The sequence below is a fragment of the Typopeltis vanoorti genome, chromosome 7 (genome assembly GCF_054136105.1).
Source record: "Typopeltis vanoorti isolate ZY-2024b chromosome 7, IOZ_Tvanoo_1.0, whole genome shotgun sequence".
NCBI classification, from domain to species: Eukaryota; Metazoa; Arthropoda; class Arachnida; order Uropygi; family Thelyphonidae; genus Typopeltis; species Typopeltis vanoorti.
Window position 1 is genome coordinate 29222727 of NC_143555.1, and position 18830 is coordinate 29241556.

The 18830-nt window shown below is 38.8% G+C and overlaps 1 protein-coding gene across 2 annotated transcripts in view; it reads right to left on the reverse strand.

Moving 5' to 3' along the window:
• The window catches only part of LOC150104544 (ras GTPase-activating protein-binding protein 2-like), a 284999-nt gene that overhangs the window by 245863 nt on the left and 20306 nt on the right, over positions 1 to 18830 (reverse strand). For both annotated transcript variants that reach the window (XM_090395758.1, XM_090395757.1), the window contains exon 2: positions 7313 to 7414. In XM_090395758.1, coding sequence (XP_090251884.1) covers positions 7313 to 7395 — 83 coding nt within the window. In that variant the 5' untranslated portion in view covers positions 7396 to 7414. The remainder of the gene's footprint in view (positions 1 to 7312; positions 7415 to 18830) is intronic.

The following is an 18830-nucleotide window of genomic DNA, read 5'->3' on the forward strand; positions in this document are numbered from 1 at the left end:
GGACTGGAAAGTGTACAAGATTGGTGGAAACATAATTCAAAAGTAATCCTGAGCTGTGCAATCGAGGTGCTTGGTGAGACATCTGGAAAGATTAGAGAGCAGAAGGAGGGTTGGTGGTGGAATAATAATGTGCAAGAAGCAGTGACGGCTAAGAGGGAGGCAAAGCAGAAGTGGGATGAGTAAAGAGTGGAAAAGGACAGAGAGGAGTACAGAGAGAAAAAGCGAGAAGCCAAGAGAGTTGTGGCACAGGCGAAGACCATGGCATATCAAGATCTGTATGATCAATTAGAAACAAAGGAAGGACAGAGAAAAATTTACCAACTAGCGAAATGTAGAAATAAAGCAGCTAAGGACATCTTACATGTGAGGCAGATCAAAGATGCTGAAGGAAGAGTATTATGGAGGGATGTGGACATAAGAAACAGATGGAAAATATACTTTGAGGGACTTCTGAATGAGGAAAATGCAAGGACTCACAGAGGAAATGGGCAGCCTTCTGAGGGGATGGTGCAGAACATCGGTAGAATGGAAGTGATGGAGGCCATGAAGAGGATGAAGAATGGAAAAGCGGTGGGCCCCGACAGAATTCCAGTGGAGGCATGGAAGGCACTGGGGGAAGAGGGAATTGACCTGCTGTGGGACCTGTTCATGAAAGTTTGCCAACAGGAAAATATACCCGAGGAATGGAGGGAGAGTACTCTTGTTCCCATCTACAAGGGTAAAGGGGATGCACAAGACTGTAAAAATTACAGAGGAATAAAGTTGATGTCCCACACAATGAAGATCCTAGAAAGGGTTCTTGATGGTAGATTGAGGGAGGAGGTGGAGATTGCAAAGGAACAATTTGGCTTCATGCCTGGTAGATCAACAACAGATGCTATCTTTGGGTTATGACAGATGATGGAAAAATATCGAGAGAAACAAAGGGAGCTACATCTGGTATTTATTGATCTGGAGAAAGCATACGATAGAGTGCCAAGGCAAGAAGTCTGGAGGTGTCTGAGGGAGAAGAAGGTGCCAGAGAAATATGTCAGGTTGGTGCAGGAAATGTACAGAAATGTGAAGACAAGTGTTCGGACCTGTTTGGGACAGACAGAAAGTTTTCAAGTAACAGTTGGCTTGCATCAAGGGTCAGCATTAAGTCCGTTTCTGTTTAATATTGTGATGGAGGTGGTAACAGAGGAGGTGAGAGAAGATGCACCTTGGACAATGCTGTATGCAGATGACATCTTGCTGTGTGTAGATTCAAGAGAAGAAGCGGAAACTAAACTGGAAAGATGGAAAAAAGTACTGGAAGAGAGAGGTATGAGACTGAGCAGAAGTAAGACAGAGTATATGTGTTGCGCAGTGGGCGGTGGCCAGGAGACAGACCTGGAGCTGGAAGGAAATGTCATCAGGAAGGCGAGAGACTTTAGATACTTAGGTTCGACAGTGGAAGAAGATGGAGGAGGTGAGAAGGAAGTGGGATGCAGGATACAAGCAGGTTGGAGTAACTGGAGGGAGATGGCTGGAGTGTTATGTGATAAGAGGGTGCCGATCAATCTGAAAGGCAAAATTTATAGGACAGTAGTGAGGCCAGCTATGACATATGCTATAGAAACTGTGGCCCTGAGGAAAAATAACATTAGCAGGATGGAAGTAGCAGAGATGAGAATGCTTAGGTGGATGTGCGGTGTGACCAGAAAGGATCATCTGAGAAATGACTATGTCAGGGGAACAGTGAAAGTTACGAACTTAGGAGCGAAAGTACAGGAGGCAAGGTTGAGATGGTTTGGTCATGTGATGAGGAGGGAGGACGAATATGTGGGAAGAAGGGTCATGCAGATGGATGTGCAAGGAAGGCGGAAGCGTGGGCGGCCAAAGAAGAGATGGAGGGAGCTGGTAGAAGAGGACTTGAAGATGAAGAACTTGGATGTGGTGACAGCCCAAGACAGGAAGGTGTGGAGGAGACTCATAAGAAACAGTGACCCCACTTAAGTGGGAGAAGCTGCAGAAGAAGAAGAAGAAGAAGTGTTTTTTCAGCTAACAGCTTAGTTTCAACAGTGCCACAATTCAACTTTAATTAAAAAAACTGTTTATCATTGGAAGTATCAAACTATAGACCAGTTTGTATTCCTTTTGTGGTTGGTAAGATTTTGGAGAAATTGGTTAGAAATACATATAGCATTGGGCTGATGAGGGTAGTGCTATCTGTAAAGTCAGCATAAATTTGCCATTTATAATAAAGTAACAGTAGTGTTGAATAATTTTAATGGTACGGATGAGAACACAGACTGATAAGAAAATAACTATTTATTAACTTATTGCTGATATTTTGCTGGTTTTTCTATCCAGCATCTTCAGAACACAAAAATAGTTTATCCCAGTACGTGAGACAACCACAATCAGGTATAACAATGGGATTAGTTTGAACAATTGTAATGTACAACACAAAGACTAAAGTCCTAATTAGGTGCCATTTATGTTGGAAAAAAAAACAGAGAGAAAGCAGGTATTAATTTGGTCTTAAGATGACTGTCTCCCAAATCTTTGGCAAATTTATACAGCCATACTTGTTGAGGTTTGAAGTATGTTTGGAGCAATAAGTTAATAAATAGTTGTTTTCTTATCAGTCTGTGTTAGTAGCCCTTCAGGAGAATTTGAATAAGCTGGGAAGATGGCCAAATGAATTGGGGTATCAGTTTAATGCAGCTAAATGGGATCTTGGAGTTTGAGTTCAATCAATGGGAAGCTATATATTCTGTTGGAGGAACCACATTAGAAAAAGTGGAGGAGGAGGTAAGGGATCTTGGGATGATGGATAGAAGCATGAAATTTAGGTAACATATCACAAAGGTAGCAAGGGTAACCCAGAGGATTGCAGCAATACTGAGAAGGATGCTGACTACCAGAGACAGAAGAGTAGTGATTCCCATGTAGCCATAATCAGACCACATCTGGACTACTGTGCTCAGATTTGGTCACCTGGATTTGACTGGGATAAATTAGCTTTGAAAAGGGTGCAGATGCAGATAACGAAAATGATATCAGTACTGTACAATATTAGTTATGAGGATAGGCGGGCATGTGGACTGCAAAGTTTCATAGATAGAATGACAGATGATATAATTGAGACAGTTAAACTGTTGAGAGGTAGTGACAGGGTTGAAGTGAGGATTTCTTTCATATAGTAAAACAAAAAGAAGGGGTAAGGACTAACGGCCATCCCTGGAGGTTACGTTACAAATGAAGTGGTGAATAAGAGGGTGAGGAGTGGCTTTATTGTATGGAGGGTGGGTGGACTATAGAATGCATTGCCTGATAGGGTAGCAAGAGCATAAACAGTGAATGAGTTTAAGGAGTGGAATGAGAAGCTTTGTATTGTTTAGGATGGGTCCCCCCTCAATGAGACTTGTGACTCTGTGGAGGTCCTGAATAATAATATAAAAGACATTTTTATAATTAAGGTGTGTATGTGATATTACATAATGAATTATTAATTTCATTTAAAGTTTTAAAGTTTATTAATTGTATGAAACTACAAGATATCTCTATGTTCATCAGTGCATATCAACTACCAACATAAGTATTTCCCTATTTAAAACAGTTTGGAAGAACAAAGACAATGCAACCTTCAAACTGAAAAGACTGAATTTGATTCTTATCATGATGAGAAGAATCTTTATATGGACTTTTTTTTTACCCCAAATTGTAGTTAGTTTATCTCATATGGAAGTCACAGGATTTTTTTCTCCTTTTAACTTGAGTATTCACTGGCAAACTGACCAGAGAACACATACATTTAACAGACAAAACTACTATTAATTACATGTAGATGGTGTGAATTGTGGATTATGTAGCGTACTAGTAGATGGCAGATAATAGATTATGTAGCATATAGATAAGGTTGCATGGGAGTATGTCCTCTACTGATGAGTCCTTGGACTCAAAGGAGGTTCAGATAATAATAATAATAAGCACTGGGTCAAGTTCCAAAGGAGTGGAAGGAAGGTAAGATTGTGCCACTTCATAGGGGAGGTGATAGAACTCAGGCATCAAATTATAGGCTTATCTGTGTGTCAGGTTTTGTGGTTCAAGTGTTGGAGAGGCTTGTGAGAATCCAAATGCAGAACTGGGTTGACAACAAGGGTATCATCTTTGATGGTGAACATGGATTTGCCAAAGGAATGTCATGTTTTAATAATCTACTTATTACAATATGATGACAGATTCATTGGACAAAGGATATGGATATACAGCAATATACTTAGATTTTGCAAAGGCTTCTGATAGATTGCTGCATGATAAGTTGATAGTCAAACTAGAGCAGACGGGGTTGGATATTAGATTAGTGCATTGGATCGGAGACTGGCTATCTGATAGGTATCAGTAAATTGTGTATAGGGGAGCAATATCCAGGTAGAGGAAAGTCACTGGTGGTGTGCCTCAGGATCTGTTTTAGGGTCATTGCTGTTTAACATGTATGTTAATGATATTGGTGAAGATTTGGATGGAGATATTCAGTTGTCTGCAGATGATGCAAAATCAGGACAAACTATGAAGACTAGAGAAGAAGTTGTGGCCTTACAAGAAGACTTGAATAAATTGAGCAAATGAGAATGGAAATGGGGATGCAAGTTCAATATTGCAAAATGTGTTATTGTTATTATTGTTATGTAACACCTCCAAGGAGTCCAAACACTCATCGAGGGAGAGCACCTACTCTACAACTCTTTGTCTCCACCAACCGTAACTACCTTCATCATCTACACCAGTGCTTCCCAAACTTCTGGATATCAGGGCCCCCTTTGCAAAAATTAAAATATTTCACGGCCCCCCCTCGAAAAAAAATCGGAATAGAGAGTTATTTTATTATAATATTTATTGTATTTATCTTCAATACAAAACATACACAGCGAATATTGCAAAAATCAAATGCATATATTACATTTTTTGCCTCTTACCTTTTGGTTCTGAAGACGATGCGGGCTGTTCTGGTAAAACATGAAATACTGTTTTTTTTTTTTTTTTGAATCTGTTTCTGCTTCTGATTGTTCATGGGAATTTTTTTTTTATTTTTTATCAGTCACTTCTCTATCTCAGGGTAAAATTTTTTAAAATAGAATAGATCACATAATATCACCACTTACCAATACTGGCACACCACAGACTGAAAACATGAAATTACTGAATATTGCCTGAATAAGGGAATCCCCGGACCAGGAACATTTTTCTCTTTTGTGACTTTTCTTCCTTTACAGTAATTAAGCCTAACGCAAAACAGACAGCAAAGGCAGGTTATTAAAACATGCATATGATTGGCGTGGTATTAACAAAAGATCGTGCAACCGAAAGATAAAAGCATAGCTGACAATTGAGTTGAAATGCTAACTCTCTTCAACCGAATTCCATATGTGAAACTGCCATAACATTCATTATATATACATATTACATAGTTTTAACACTTTTACGAATTTTAACACGTTTGGTTGAATTTTATTGCTGTCTTGGGAAATCGAACTCACACACATCTAATTAATAACAATAGTTTTTAGTTAGATACTGTGTTTGCCCATGCAACATATGGTTTTGTTTCAGTCTATACAGCATAGTTTCTGTATGAGGGGACATGTGATTCATTAATTAGTGTGTTTTTATCCCAGTCGTCTCTAATTGCACTATTTGTTGAGAAATATATTACACAGGCTCCTCATACCTTATTCACTGGCATAATAAAAGTACTTGTTTTTATTGCCTGTGCAGTATAGCGGTTGTTAGGGAGTGGTGGTGTTTACCACTGCAAGCGAGTTACTATCTCCCGGAATGAACTTGTTTAAGCTTTTTTTCATGTGTGAAGTATATGCGAAACTTTCATCGGTAACAGAAAACTAGCTCCGATGACAGTGATAATATAAAACGAGTTTTGATATGTATATAAAGTCAATATCAACAGTCCCTGATTACGAACGTGTGATGAAAGGGACAGGAAGATTTGGAGCTTCCCTGGAGAGCATTCGAAGTAAATACAATTAACCACTGTTTTGAAATGAAACATATGAATAAGCAATATTTACTAATATTCATTAAGCGCCGAAATACGCAGGAAGCAATGTTTGTGAACCAACACCAATGTGTGAATTTTTGCATTAAAATATAAAAATTAACAAAAAAAGAAATAATGAATAATAAAAGTTAAATGCGTTTCTTTTAAAATAAAAAAATCTACTTAGTCTTAAAACATTTTAAATTTGTTTTCATTATTTCACGTCCCCCCCTCAACAAAACCTACGGCCCCCAAGGGGGCCACGGCCCACAGTTTAGGAAGCGCTGATCTACACCAATGCCATCTACTGCCGACTACCACCACTAGTATTTTCACAGACACTCACAAACATTCATGCCTATGGAGGGATTCGAATTTGGCTGGAGAGCGGATACACTCTCCAGCCAAAAGGCTGCGGGTTTTAAAATTTGGGAAACAAAGATGGGATGTAGAATTTATGCTTGGTGGGGATATATTGTTGGAAGTGGAAGAAATAAGAGATCTTGGGGTGATAATGGATAAGGATCTGAAATTTAGGGGACATTAATGCCATTGCCAAAATTGTGAGGACAGCACACAATGAGTTCTGGGAATGAAGCGAAGGACTCTGATTTGTAGAAGCAAGAGATTCTTGTTCTATTGTATAAGGCTTTGATTAGGCCACAAATGGACTTATGTGCACTAGGATTTATACAGTTCTGATGCTATGACCAAATCTAAAACTCTTGAACCTTGTGTTCCTTCTACAGGAAGGAACACAAGGTTCCTTCATGTAGTAGTAAGGGAATGGAATTTCCAGAAATTTTATTCCCTTACATGGTGTGAGGTGGAGGTGAGCAGGACAGAATATTTAGTGGGGTGTAAAACTATTCCCTTACATGCAGTTTCATCTTCCCAATTTATACTGCTGTAGTTAAAATCTCCATGATAATCATTCTTTCTGCACTTCCCAAGCACAACTGCCTAAGCATCTCCTGCTCTTCACTCTCTATGCTCCCTGACTTATATGATCACCCCACTAAATATTCTGTCCTGCCCACCTCCACCTCACACCATATGCTCTCAAAACCATTAATGCCATTGCTATTCAAATCCTCCACTCTGAGAGGCCACAGTAGTGTAAAAATTAATAAATCACCAAACACATGAATTAATGCAAATAATATTTGGTGGTGATGATATAATCAGTCATGCAATACTTTACATGGTCTGCAGTGAATAAGCATGTTAAAGTAAATACAAAAAAAAAAGATTTTTCATATATATATTTTTATACTCATAAATAATTACCTGTACAAGAGTTCTGGAGCTTTATGCAGAACAGTATAATACTGTCGCACTAATTCTTGTCCTATTGCTTGAATACTAGGCATTGATAACTTTTAAACTTTCCTGCAATTATAGAAACAAAGTGGATATTAGATCCAGCATTATTTCAAAGCCAAATGTAGAAACTATAAACGTTTCATAAGGTACGTTGACCAGAGAGCTGACAGGAATACACTCCCCCAGCATACACGCTGCTTTAGTGTGGACTGCTTAAAAGGCATAGGTGCTGCCCAAGCGTCTATATATTTGCCTTTTATTAGTCCATTTTGATAAGGTTTCGCTGACCTGATAGCTGTTTCGAACTGGTTGGTTCTCTTCAGAGATCAGGTAGAAATCTTAAGAAAGCAAAACCTCTTATTCAGTACTAAGGAACTTGAAATGTCAGAGAAATGTATTTTTCGCAAGCGAACTCTTGGTCAGTGAGTAAAAGTAATTACTAAAATAAAGAGCCAAAAGGCTTCAGTTCAGCGATGCAAAATTATATAAGCAAAGTGTATAAGGAGAATGGAAGAGATGAATGCAAGGCGAATCAGAGTAGGAGAGAGAGAGAATTTAAGGAGTATGAGTGAGAGGTATGGGGGTGCTAGAAGAGGAGAGATTGGAAACAGTAGAAGAGAAGGAATGAGAGAGAGGTATGGGAATGCTAGCAGACGAGAGGATGAAAACAGTAGGAGAGACGGAATGAGAGAGAGATATGGAAGTGCTAGAAGAGGAGAGAATGGAAACGGTAGGAGAGATGGAATGAGAGAGAGGTATGGGAATGCTAGAAGACGAGCGGATGGAAACAGTAGTAGGAGAGACAGAATGAGAGAGGGATATGGAAGTGCTAGAAGTGGAGAAAATGGAAACAGTAGGAGAGAGGGAATGAGAGAGATGTATGGGAGTGCTAGAAGAGGAGAGAATGGAAACAGTAGAAGAGAGAGGTATGGGAATGAAAGAAGAGGAGAGAATGGAAACAATAGGAGCGATGGAATGGTAAGAGGTATAATGTATGGTGACTCAATGATCCGTGGTGTTCAGGATAGGATGCGTGAGGAGTGTTTGCCAGGAGGAACAATAGAAAGGGTGGCTATGGCAATTAAGAGAGGTGAAAGGGTGGATGAGATGATTGTGATGGTAGGAACGAATGACTTGAGTGGTAATGTAAGTCGGGCAGCGAGAGATATGAGATTTTTGCTTGAGACTGTACGGAAGAAGACAGAGAGAGGAAAAATAGTGTGCGTGTTGCCTAGGTATGATAATGATGAGCTGAGCAGAAGAGCGGTGATATTGAATGGCATAATAGCGAGAATGTGTGACAAGAGAGGACTGGTATATGTGGATGCTTGGAGTGCGTTTGAGGAAAGAGAGGAGTTGTTTGCGAGAGACCGTTTGCATTTGAATGAGGAAGGACGTAGGCATCTGGAGAGATTGCTGTTCTGAACGAGTCAGTGTGTCCCAGGGAGGATGATAGCAGGGGTGGCCTCTTGTGGGAATGGATACTTGGGAGAAGGGAGACAATGTCAGGTAAGACTGAGCCCAGTGGAGTCTAGAAGGGATAATGCTGGGTATAGAAACAATGGCATTTATATGCTGTATACTAATGCCAGGAGTATCCGGAATAAGGGAGAGGAATTGGTGGCGCAGATAGCATCAGCCTGGCCAAAAATTATTGCGATCACTGAGACGTGGTTGACAGAAGGGGATATAAAAACAGCAATGGAAGTCGCTGGGTACAACATTTTTCGTCAGGATAGGAGGGGAAAACGTGGTGGTGGTGGGGTACTGCTTATGATAAGTGATGACCTATGTCCTCTAAGAGTGGAGAATTTGGAAGGTAGTGAGACAAATGATTTTGAGAGCGTATGGTGTGAGGTAGAGGTAGGCAAGACAGGATATTTAGTGGGGTGTTGCTACAGACCCAGGAGCACAGAGGATGGGGACCAGGAGATGTTTAGACAGCTAAGTTTGGCAAGTGCAAGAAGAATGATTGTTATGGGAGATTTTAACTTCAGTAGTATAAATTGGAGAGAGGAAGATGCATGTAACAATAGGGGAATGGAATTTCTAGAATTCTTGAGGGACAAATGTCTTAGGCAACATGTAACAGAGGGAACAAGAGGTTCAAAAATTTTGGATTTGGTTATAGCATCAGAAGAGTTGATAATAACTGAGTTGACGTCTCTCCCACCAGTTGGAGAGAGTGACCATATGGTTTTGACTTGGAAAATGAATAGACATGCAGGAGTATCAAAGAGACGGGAACTTATGTGGAATTATAAGGCAGGTGATTATAATAGTCTTAGACGTCAACTTCGGGAAGTTTCATGGAGGGAGGAATTGGAAGGCCGGGATATCACCAGTGCGTGGGAAATTGTGAAAGAATATTTGTTATCAGCAATGGTAAGTTGTATACCACGAGTGAAGAAGAGGGCGCAATTTGGAGTAAAGTGGATGACAAACAATATTAAACAGGAATTGCATGCGAAAAAGAGGCTATGGAAGAGATATAAGGAGACAGGTGAAGAGATGCATGAGGAATATAAGACACAGGCCAGAAGAGTGACTCGTGTGGTAAGGAAAGCGAAACTGGAATATGAGAGGAGATTGGCCCTAAGATCCAAAGAAAATCCTAGGGAATTTTTTAGCTATGTGGCCAGTAGGAGGAGAAATGACTGTGGAAGAATGATATTGTGGGATAAAAATGGGAATAGAGTGACTGATGCAGAGGACATAGTGGAATTGTTCAATGAACACTTTATTGGAGTATTTCATCCTAGAGGAGTCAGTTTTAATGCTAGAGGGATAGGACTGGTACGAGGTCTGGAGGTACAGGAGGAGAGTGTGTTTCAGATACTGAGTACTCTGGATGTCAGTAAAGCTGTGGGACTGGATGGTATTTCGCCACGAGTTTTGAGAGAATGTGCTAGGGAATTGACAATACCTTTAACGTGGCTTTTCAATGAAAGTCTGGCTTTGGCAAAGGTGCCCAGGGAATGGAAGGAAGGTAAGATAGTGCCATTGCATAAGGGTGGTAACAGACTGGAAGTGTCTAATTATAGGCCAGTCTGTGTGTCATCAGTAGTTGTTAAGATCTTGGAGAAAGTAGTGAGGGACCGTGTACAGCATTGGGCAGATGAGGGTAATGTTATCTGTGAGAATCAACATGGATTTGTGAAAGGACGCTCTTGTTTTAGCAATATGCTAGCCTTTTATAATAAAGTTACAAGAGCATTAGATGAGGGAAAGGCATATACTGCAATTTTCTTAGACTTGGCGAAGGCATTTGACAGGGTGCCACATGATAAGCTGATATTTAAGTTGCAGCACATGGGTCTGGATGTCAGATTGGTCAACTGGATTCAGGATTGGCTGTCTGATAGGTATCAGAGAGTTGTGTATGGTGGAGCAGTTTCCAGGAGGCAGAGGGTTACAAGTGGGGTCCCACAGGGCTCAGTACTAGGACCTATATTGTTTAACCTTTATATCAATGACATAGCCAGTGGATTGCAGGGGGATATTCAGTTGTTTGCGGATGATGCGAAGCTTGGAAGGATTATTAGTAATAGTGCAGATGTGGTAGCCCTGCAAGAGGATTTAAATAAGCTAGATAGATGGGCAAATGAATGGGGGTGTCAGTTTAATGCAGCAAAATGTAAGGTCTTGAGGTTTGGGAAACATCGATGGGATGCTGCATACTCTATGGGAGGAGTTATACTGGAGGAAGTAGGGGAGACAAGAGATCTGGGGTTGATGATTGATAGAAACCTGAAGTTTAGGGGACATATTGCAAAGGTGGTGAAGGTAACACAGAGGATTGCTGCTATTATGAGAAGGACACTGACCTGCAGAGATAAGAGGGTTATCATTCCGTTGTATAAGTCTCTGATCAGACCACACTTGGACTATTGTTCTCAGATTTGGTCCCCAGGATTTGAAGGGGATAAATTAACCGTGGAAAGGATACAAAGACGGATGACAAAGATGGTTTCAGGACTGTACAAGGATAGTTATGAGGATCGGCTGAGAGAATGTGGACTGCAGAGTTTGGTGGATAGAAGAAGGAGAGGTGATATGATTGAGACTTTTAAACTGTTGAGAGGTGGTTACAGGGTTGACACTGGGGAGTTCTTTCGCTTGGTTGATCAGCGGGAAGGAGTGATGACAAGAGGCCATCCCTGGAAGTTACGAAAGGAAACTGTGAGCAAGAGGGTAAGGAGTGGTTTCTTTGTGTGGAGGGTGGTTGAGCCGTGGAATGCATTGCCTGATGGAGTGGTGGGAGTGAGAACGGTCAGTGGGTTTAAGGAGTGGTATGATAAACTTTGTGTTTCTCAGGGGGGGACTTCCCCTCGATGAGTCTTGACAGACTTTATGTCTTAGAAAGGACCTCCCTCGATGAGTCTTTTGACTCCTTGGAGGCCTGAATAATAATAATAATAATAATAATAATAAAAGTGGATATTAGATTCAGCATTATTTCAAAGTCGAATGTAGAAACAAAAACTATTCCCATAAGCTCACCTGATCAACTTACCTTACGAAACTTTCAGAGTCCATAGTTTTTACATTTGGTTTTGAAATAATGCTGGATCTAATATTCACTTTGCTTATATAATGTTGCACCACCAAACTGAAGCATTTGGCTCTTTATTTTAGTAATTTCCTGCAATTGTTTTTAAAAAAGTCCCTCATTCAAAAATTAAAGCTGATTGTTTAACTAATACAGTATTTAAGACTTAGCATATACCTGGCATTGAATCCTATTAATGTTGAAAAGTTATTAATTTCAAGAAACAGTGGTGCACTCAAGGAGGGGGGGACAATGGGCCCTGGCCCCCAAATGAAAAACACTAGAAAATTTTCCAAAAATCTTTTCCTAATTAAAATTCATTTTTTTATTTATGTTGTATCATGTCTTCTATTTCTAAACTACTTATGAATTAGCGGTCACATAAGGTGGGAATACCCTATAGCTCTGGAATCACGGCTGCTGTGAACGCAAGGTGAACAAAGCAGTGCTCAGGTGGACCAAGTGCTTCTTCGTTTGCCCAAGCTGGGCCAGAGGAGATCATCTCGGGTTTCATGTATTGGTGATCACTGCAGATGCTCAGTCATAGGTCATATGCAGTGCATAGTGTCTATTCTCAAATTGTCCACTCAACTCGGCCCCTCCCTAAGATTAAATCTTGAGTGCTCGGCCCACCAAGATTAATTCTTGATTGCTTTCCCCCAAGATTAAATTCTGAGTGCGCTACTGTAAAGATATACAATGAACATGATGATTAAAAAGAAGGAAAAGGATTAAAAATAGGTAAAACAAAGAAAATTATTAGTGTATTGACCTCATCCTAGAGCAGTGGATCCAGCTGTTTTTGTGCACCAGATTTCAAGTGAAGACTGACAATGGACCATTCGTACTTATCCAAAATTGGAAAACAAATGGGTATCCGGAAAGAAAATATCTTGTTGGATGAAAAAACATGCAACAAAATGCATACAAATATAACAAAACAAACTACATTCTTGGATTCATTAAAAAAAAAAACTATTACAAGATGTCAAAATTTAACTATCTAATATCTAATTACCATTATTTTTCCTTCACAAAAAATCCCCTTCAATGAGATTGTTTGATGTTATATATTTGCTACAATTCTTTAAAACTGAGAATTAGTAAAACTTTATACTAATTCTTAGTAATTAGTGAAGATGATCATCTAACATCCTTTCTTAGTGTTCAATTGAGCCTCTATAGCTCTCAGTCAGTATAGATGAAGCCCTTTGGTCAGAAAGACCTAGGTTTGATTCCAGTCAGTGATGTGATTCCTCACGTCACTGACTTTTTCAACAAAAGGTGAGTTAGCTGGTCTCATAAGGAAGCAGGGGGTTTTGTTACCCGGAAACTCAGGTTTTTTGTCCCCCAGAACAGGCAAACCAGACCCATGAACACACATGGATTACAGTCATGAATACATCCCAGCCATATGCCAGTCCTGAACTCTGATAAAATTGGGGGACTGGGGAAAGCAATGGTGAACTGCCCTGTAAAAATCTTATCAGGAATACTTTGTGGGCAATACCTACAAAGTCACCTATGGTCAGAAATGACTAAAAACCAACCAGTTTTCAATTTGTTCAATTTCATATTGGCAACGATGCAATATAAATTAGAAATCAAAGCAGAGTATAACAATTGGAGAACAGGTTTACGAACATGTTTAACATGCAAGGGATTTATTATGTTTAATATGCACCAATTGAAAGCTGTGGTTATGAGTGAAGGAATACATACATGTAATTTTTTTTTTTTTTTTATAACAATCTCACACAAAAAAAGAAGGTTTCAAAGCCTATAACACATGTATGGGTGAGTGGTTAAGCAGTAAGAAGGAAGATATCTATTTTCACTATTAAAAATTATGAAAACAACTAGTGTTAAAGTAAAATTTCAGTTTAGTAGCACAATTGGAAGAATGGCGGAACATTGCATCCTTCAATTGGAAACGACCTGGGGTTCGATTCTCGTCATGATGAGGGAAATCCTTATATGGGCTTTTTCAGTTTAAGGTGAGTTAGCTGATCTCACATGGTGGTAGCAGGGTTATTTTCTCCCAGAAACTCAGGTTTTTCATCCCGCATACAGACAAATTGCCCTTCAGAACACACGCAATTTAAGACATAAAATACTGTTGTTGGTGGTGATGGGCGACAGATGGCGTTGATGGTAGTGGTGTGGTAGTTGGGGAATTAAGTAGGCGTGGAGAGGATGAGATGAATTTAGCGAAGTAGAGTTGTGTGACCTCCCACGACGAGTTCTTGAATTCCCTGGAGGTGTCACATAATAATAATAATAATAATAATAATAAACCAAAATACTCACTTGACCTTTTGACCTTCATATCAAGGTCATCATCTGGCATATACACATATACAAGCTACATTACAATCTACATGGTATACTAAAGTTATAGTAATTTGGTCAACCATTAAAACTACTGGCCTCACTGCTGGTGGGGGAAAAAACTTACTACATCAAAGCTAAAGTCCTGTTATTATCTATTTGGTTACAAATCATTAAAAGATATTAAGCTAGAGAGCAACATGCTCTCACATAATTAATAATAAATTTAGTTTAATCCTTTATCCAAGTGTGAGCAAACAAAGTTTGCGTCTGAAAATATCTTCAGGACTGGGGTAAGGTGGTACAACACCAGGAAACTCGTTGCAAAGGTGGAGCAAGCTAACATCACTCCTATCTAAGTATCTCCCATGATGCAAAACACATCTCCTTGCAAATATATATAATGTTATGCATTAAGCAAAGGGCCACTACCACTAAGGAGATGTGTTTTGCATTATGGGAGATACTGAGATAGGAGTGATGTTAGCTTGCTCCACCTTTGCAATGAGATTCCTGGTGTTGTACCACCTTACCCCAGTCCTGAAGATACTTTCAGGCGCAAACTTTGTTTTCTCACACTTGGATAAAGGATTAAACTAAATTTATTATAGTCTAACCAAGTGAAAAATAAACTTTCAACATAATTAATAAATTAGAATAAAACAGTATAGATGTGGCCAATAAGAGTTGAAATTATTGCTTAGAGTCCTAAAGTAAAGGTTTGCGGAAAACATGAACTTAAGTGGGCTCAACGTGTGCCATTCAAATTTTTGGGATTTTTATACTGCCATTATTGTTGAAATTAGGATGGTTGATCAAGATTTCACATGCTTCTTTAAATTTGCATTTATACCAGGTTTTTGTATGATGTAAATAAATAAATAACACCCAAACTGATTGTAAAATCAGTTTGGTATGGGGTGCTAAGAGTGTGACCTGAGATGCCTGCTTCACCAAAATTGTTAAATTTAACGTCTTTTTTTTTTTTTTTTTTAACGGATAAGAATTGTACATCCAGTTTGGTCAATATAAGGTAAGCTACAAGTGCAATGAATACAGTATACTTCAAGTTGGCCCAGTGGCAGGAGAGGATCCTTAGAGGAGTTGAATATGTTTTTTAATTTTATATGTGGTTTAACAGTGGGCATTAAGATTATAATTTATTTTATCTGATAACCTTTTAATGTATGGAATAGCTATAGTTTTACTGTAATCTATATTATATGCATTTTTTGATGAAGTTTTATTCATCCATTTCATCTGACATCAAGAGATGCCGTATGGTCACTCAGATGCTCAGTGATGTGCCAATACCAGTCCTCACCACGTGGTCATGTTGCAGTGGCAGCTCGTTCATAAGGGGTGCAGGACTGCAGCCCCTCCAATATATAGTGAAGTTCCTGTTTTATTATTGCCGTTTTTAAATTTTTATATATTTATCTAAAATCTGTTATTTTCTTGTTTTAATATAATACCACTCGATAGTATCTTATATAATTCATTTTATAGCAATACATGTATTTTGCAATAGTCAATTTGCTGTGCAGGCTAGGGCTAGTATCAGTACTGGCTAGTATACTCAATGCTGGAGCTGCACCAAACTGCTACCCAGTGGAGATAACGTAGTGAGGGTAACGCATGATTTACGTGCAGTTTGGCTGGTAGCATTGCAGCTCCACCACTACAAATTCTTACAAGCCACCACTGTCCTGCTGTATGCTTTTCTGGAGACTTCAACTCTCTGAAGATAGAAGAAGGAAAAGAAAAGAAAGAAGGAAAAGAAAGAAGTGGAAGGAGTAGTCTACAGATAATTTAAGAGATGCATATTATACGAAGTAGGGCATGGTCCAGCATCAGGTACATCTGATTTGCCACTCCCTACTCACTAAAATGAACCTTTGAGTTCATGAAGTTTTATGAAGAACTTCGTTGGTATTTTTGCTAAAGCCATTATTTATAAATGCATTGCTAATAATTTTTAATTCTTGTTTAAAAGCTTGTTCATTAGAGCAAATTATTATAGCTCTGTTTTTTGAGAGTGTTAATGACTTCAAGTTTTTGTGAAATGTGGTGATAAGAGTTAGCATGTATATATTGGGGGTATGTGTAGGCTTGTGGTAGGCAGTGAAGGACAGACTGCCTGAGGGAAGATGTGACCAGTGTATCCAGGAAAGGAAGTGAGTTCTTATTTTCAATTTCAGTAGTAAATTGTATGTGCTCATATTGTTTGTTCAGGTGGCTAAAGAAGGTGTTTAACATTTGGTGGCCATTTGGCAATAACAAAAACACTGTCCAAGTATCTAATCCAAACTGTAGGTTTTAAATAAGAGGAATCCAGAGTACGTTGATCAAAAGGTTCAATATAAAAGTTAGCAACTGGAGGGAGGGAAAATAGTGGCGGGCCCATGGCTGTACCTTCTTTTTGTAGGTAAAAATTATTTTGCCACATGAAGTAACCAGAACATAGTAAGTGGGTAAAAAGAGCCGTAATATCAGGTGGAAATTTGTTCTGTAAGAGAAGAATTGTGCCACTGATTGCGACACTATTAAAAGGGCAGAAACATCAAAAATGACTAATAAATCATCTTTGCCAAGCATTATGTTTTTAATTTGGTTTATGAAGTGTTGTGTTCTTTATATAGGAGGGGGAATGACCTACCAGCTTTTTGAGATTTGATGCTAATTTCTAAGCTAGGTGATAATTGGAATGTTAAGTTTGTGGACCTTGGGAACACCATATATTATGGGAGAGCAGGCATAATGGGGTAACAGTTCTTTAACAGTGTTTGAGAATGGCCAAGAAGTGACAGACTTAAGTAATTTAACAGTTTTTTTCCTTAATCCTATTAGTTAGTTGGATGATAGTTCACAAATTGATAAGTGCTTCTATCAGAGATTAACTGATTCATTTGATGAATGCAAGCAGATCTGTTTAGGAAGACTGTGGCATTACCTTTGTCCAACTGATGCTGGACCATGCCTTGCTTCATATAATATACGTCTATTATATTATCTGTAGACTGGTCCTTCCTCTTCTTTCTTTTCCTTCTTCTGTTTTCAGGGAATTGAAGCCTCCAGAAAAGCATACAACAGGACCATGTGGTGAAGACTCGTGCAGCACATCACTGAGCATCTGAGTGACCATACGGCATCTCTTGATGTCAAACGAAATGGATGGATAAAAACTTCATCAAAGAATGCATATAATATACATTACAGTAAAACCATAGCCATCCCACACATTAAGGATTATCAGATAAAATAAATAGAATTCTACACCATTATAATCTAAATGCCACTTTTAAACGACCTACACCTGTAACTTACCTGATATTGACCAACCACACTGGATGTGCAATTCCTATCCATAAAAAAAGAACCCGAACAACACATTACATTTAACAATTTTAGTGAAACAGACCACTCAGATCCTGCTCTTAACATCCTACACCAAACTGATTGGAAAAGTACTTCATCTTTATTTGTCATACAAAAATCTGGAATGGAAACAAATTTAAACAATATTGATGGCATAAAAATCCCAAGAATTTGGATGGCATACATTCTGCCCACTTAAGTTCAAGTTTTCCATCAAACCCTTACTTTAGGACTCTAAGCAATAATTCCAGCTCTTATTGGTCACCATCTATACTGTTTTATTCTAATTTATGAGTAATTATTGAGAGCATGTTGTTTTCATGTTGTTACCAGAGTAGAGGCCAGTAGTTTTAACAGATGACCAAATTACTGTAACTTTAACATAACATCATCATCATCATCATCAAATTCCTGCCTTGTACCCTCAAGGAGTGTATAGGATATGATAGTACTACATGAAAAATTTACATCATTACTAACTTCCTATCTACAATTTTCCTCCAAATCAGTCTGTTACTTTCAAGACTCCAACATTATCAGATCTTATATTTCTATCATCTAAGGCACTTTTTACCATATCAATCCACCTATATCTTAGTCTTCCTGTGGGTCTTTTTTTAATGCCAACCTGGCAGAGAACACTTGTTTTGCTAATCTTTCCTCACCCATTCTATTTAAGTGACCATACCACCTGAGATTAGCTCTGTTAATGCATTCCAGGATGCTGACAATGTCAAGTTCTTTCCAAATATCCTTGTTTTTAATATGATATTGCAATTGATGCCATCTGTTCATGCCCCTAATCTTTCTCAGGACTCTCATATATGCAGACTCTAGTCTTTGCTCAAATGTTTTACTTCTGACCCAGCTCTCCAATCCATAAGTTAAAACTGGTGTTTGAACACTGTCTTGTACACAGCTAATTTAGTGTTCTGACCAATTTCTCTCTTATTCCATATGAGTTTATTCCATTGACTTCCTACCATAGCTTTGTTGATTGTGTTGTCTATTTCCACATTTAATTTACCATCTTCACTAAAAATCGTGCCTAAGTAGCTCAAATGTTTTATTTGTTCCACAGGTTCTCTATTCACAACGCAGTTGACATTTTCAATGCTTCTGCCTATTTTCATTATCTTTGTCTTGTTATTGCTGACATTCATGCCATATCTATTACAACAGTTATTGAATTTAGTCAGGGAATCTTGCAGACTTGTAGCG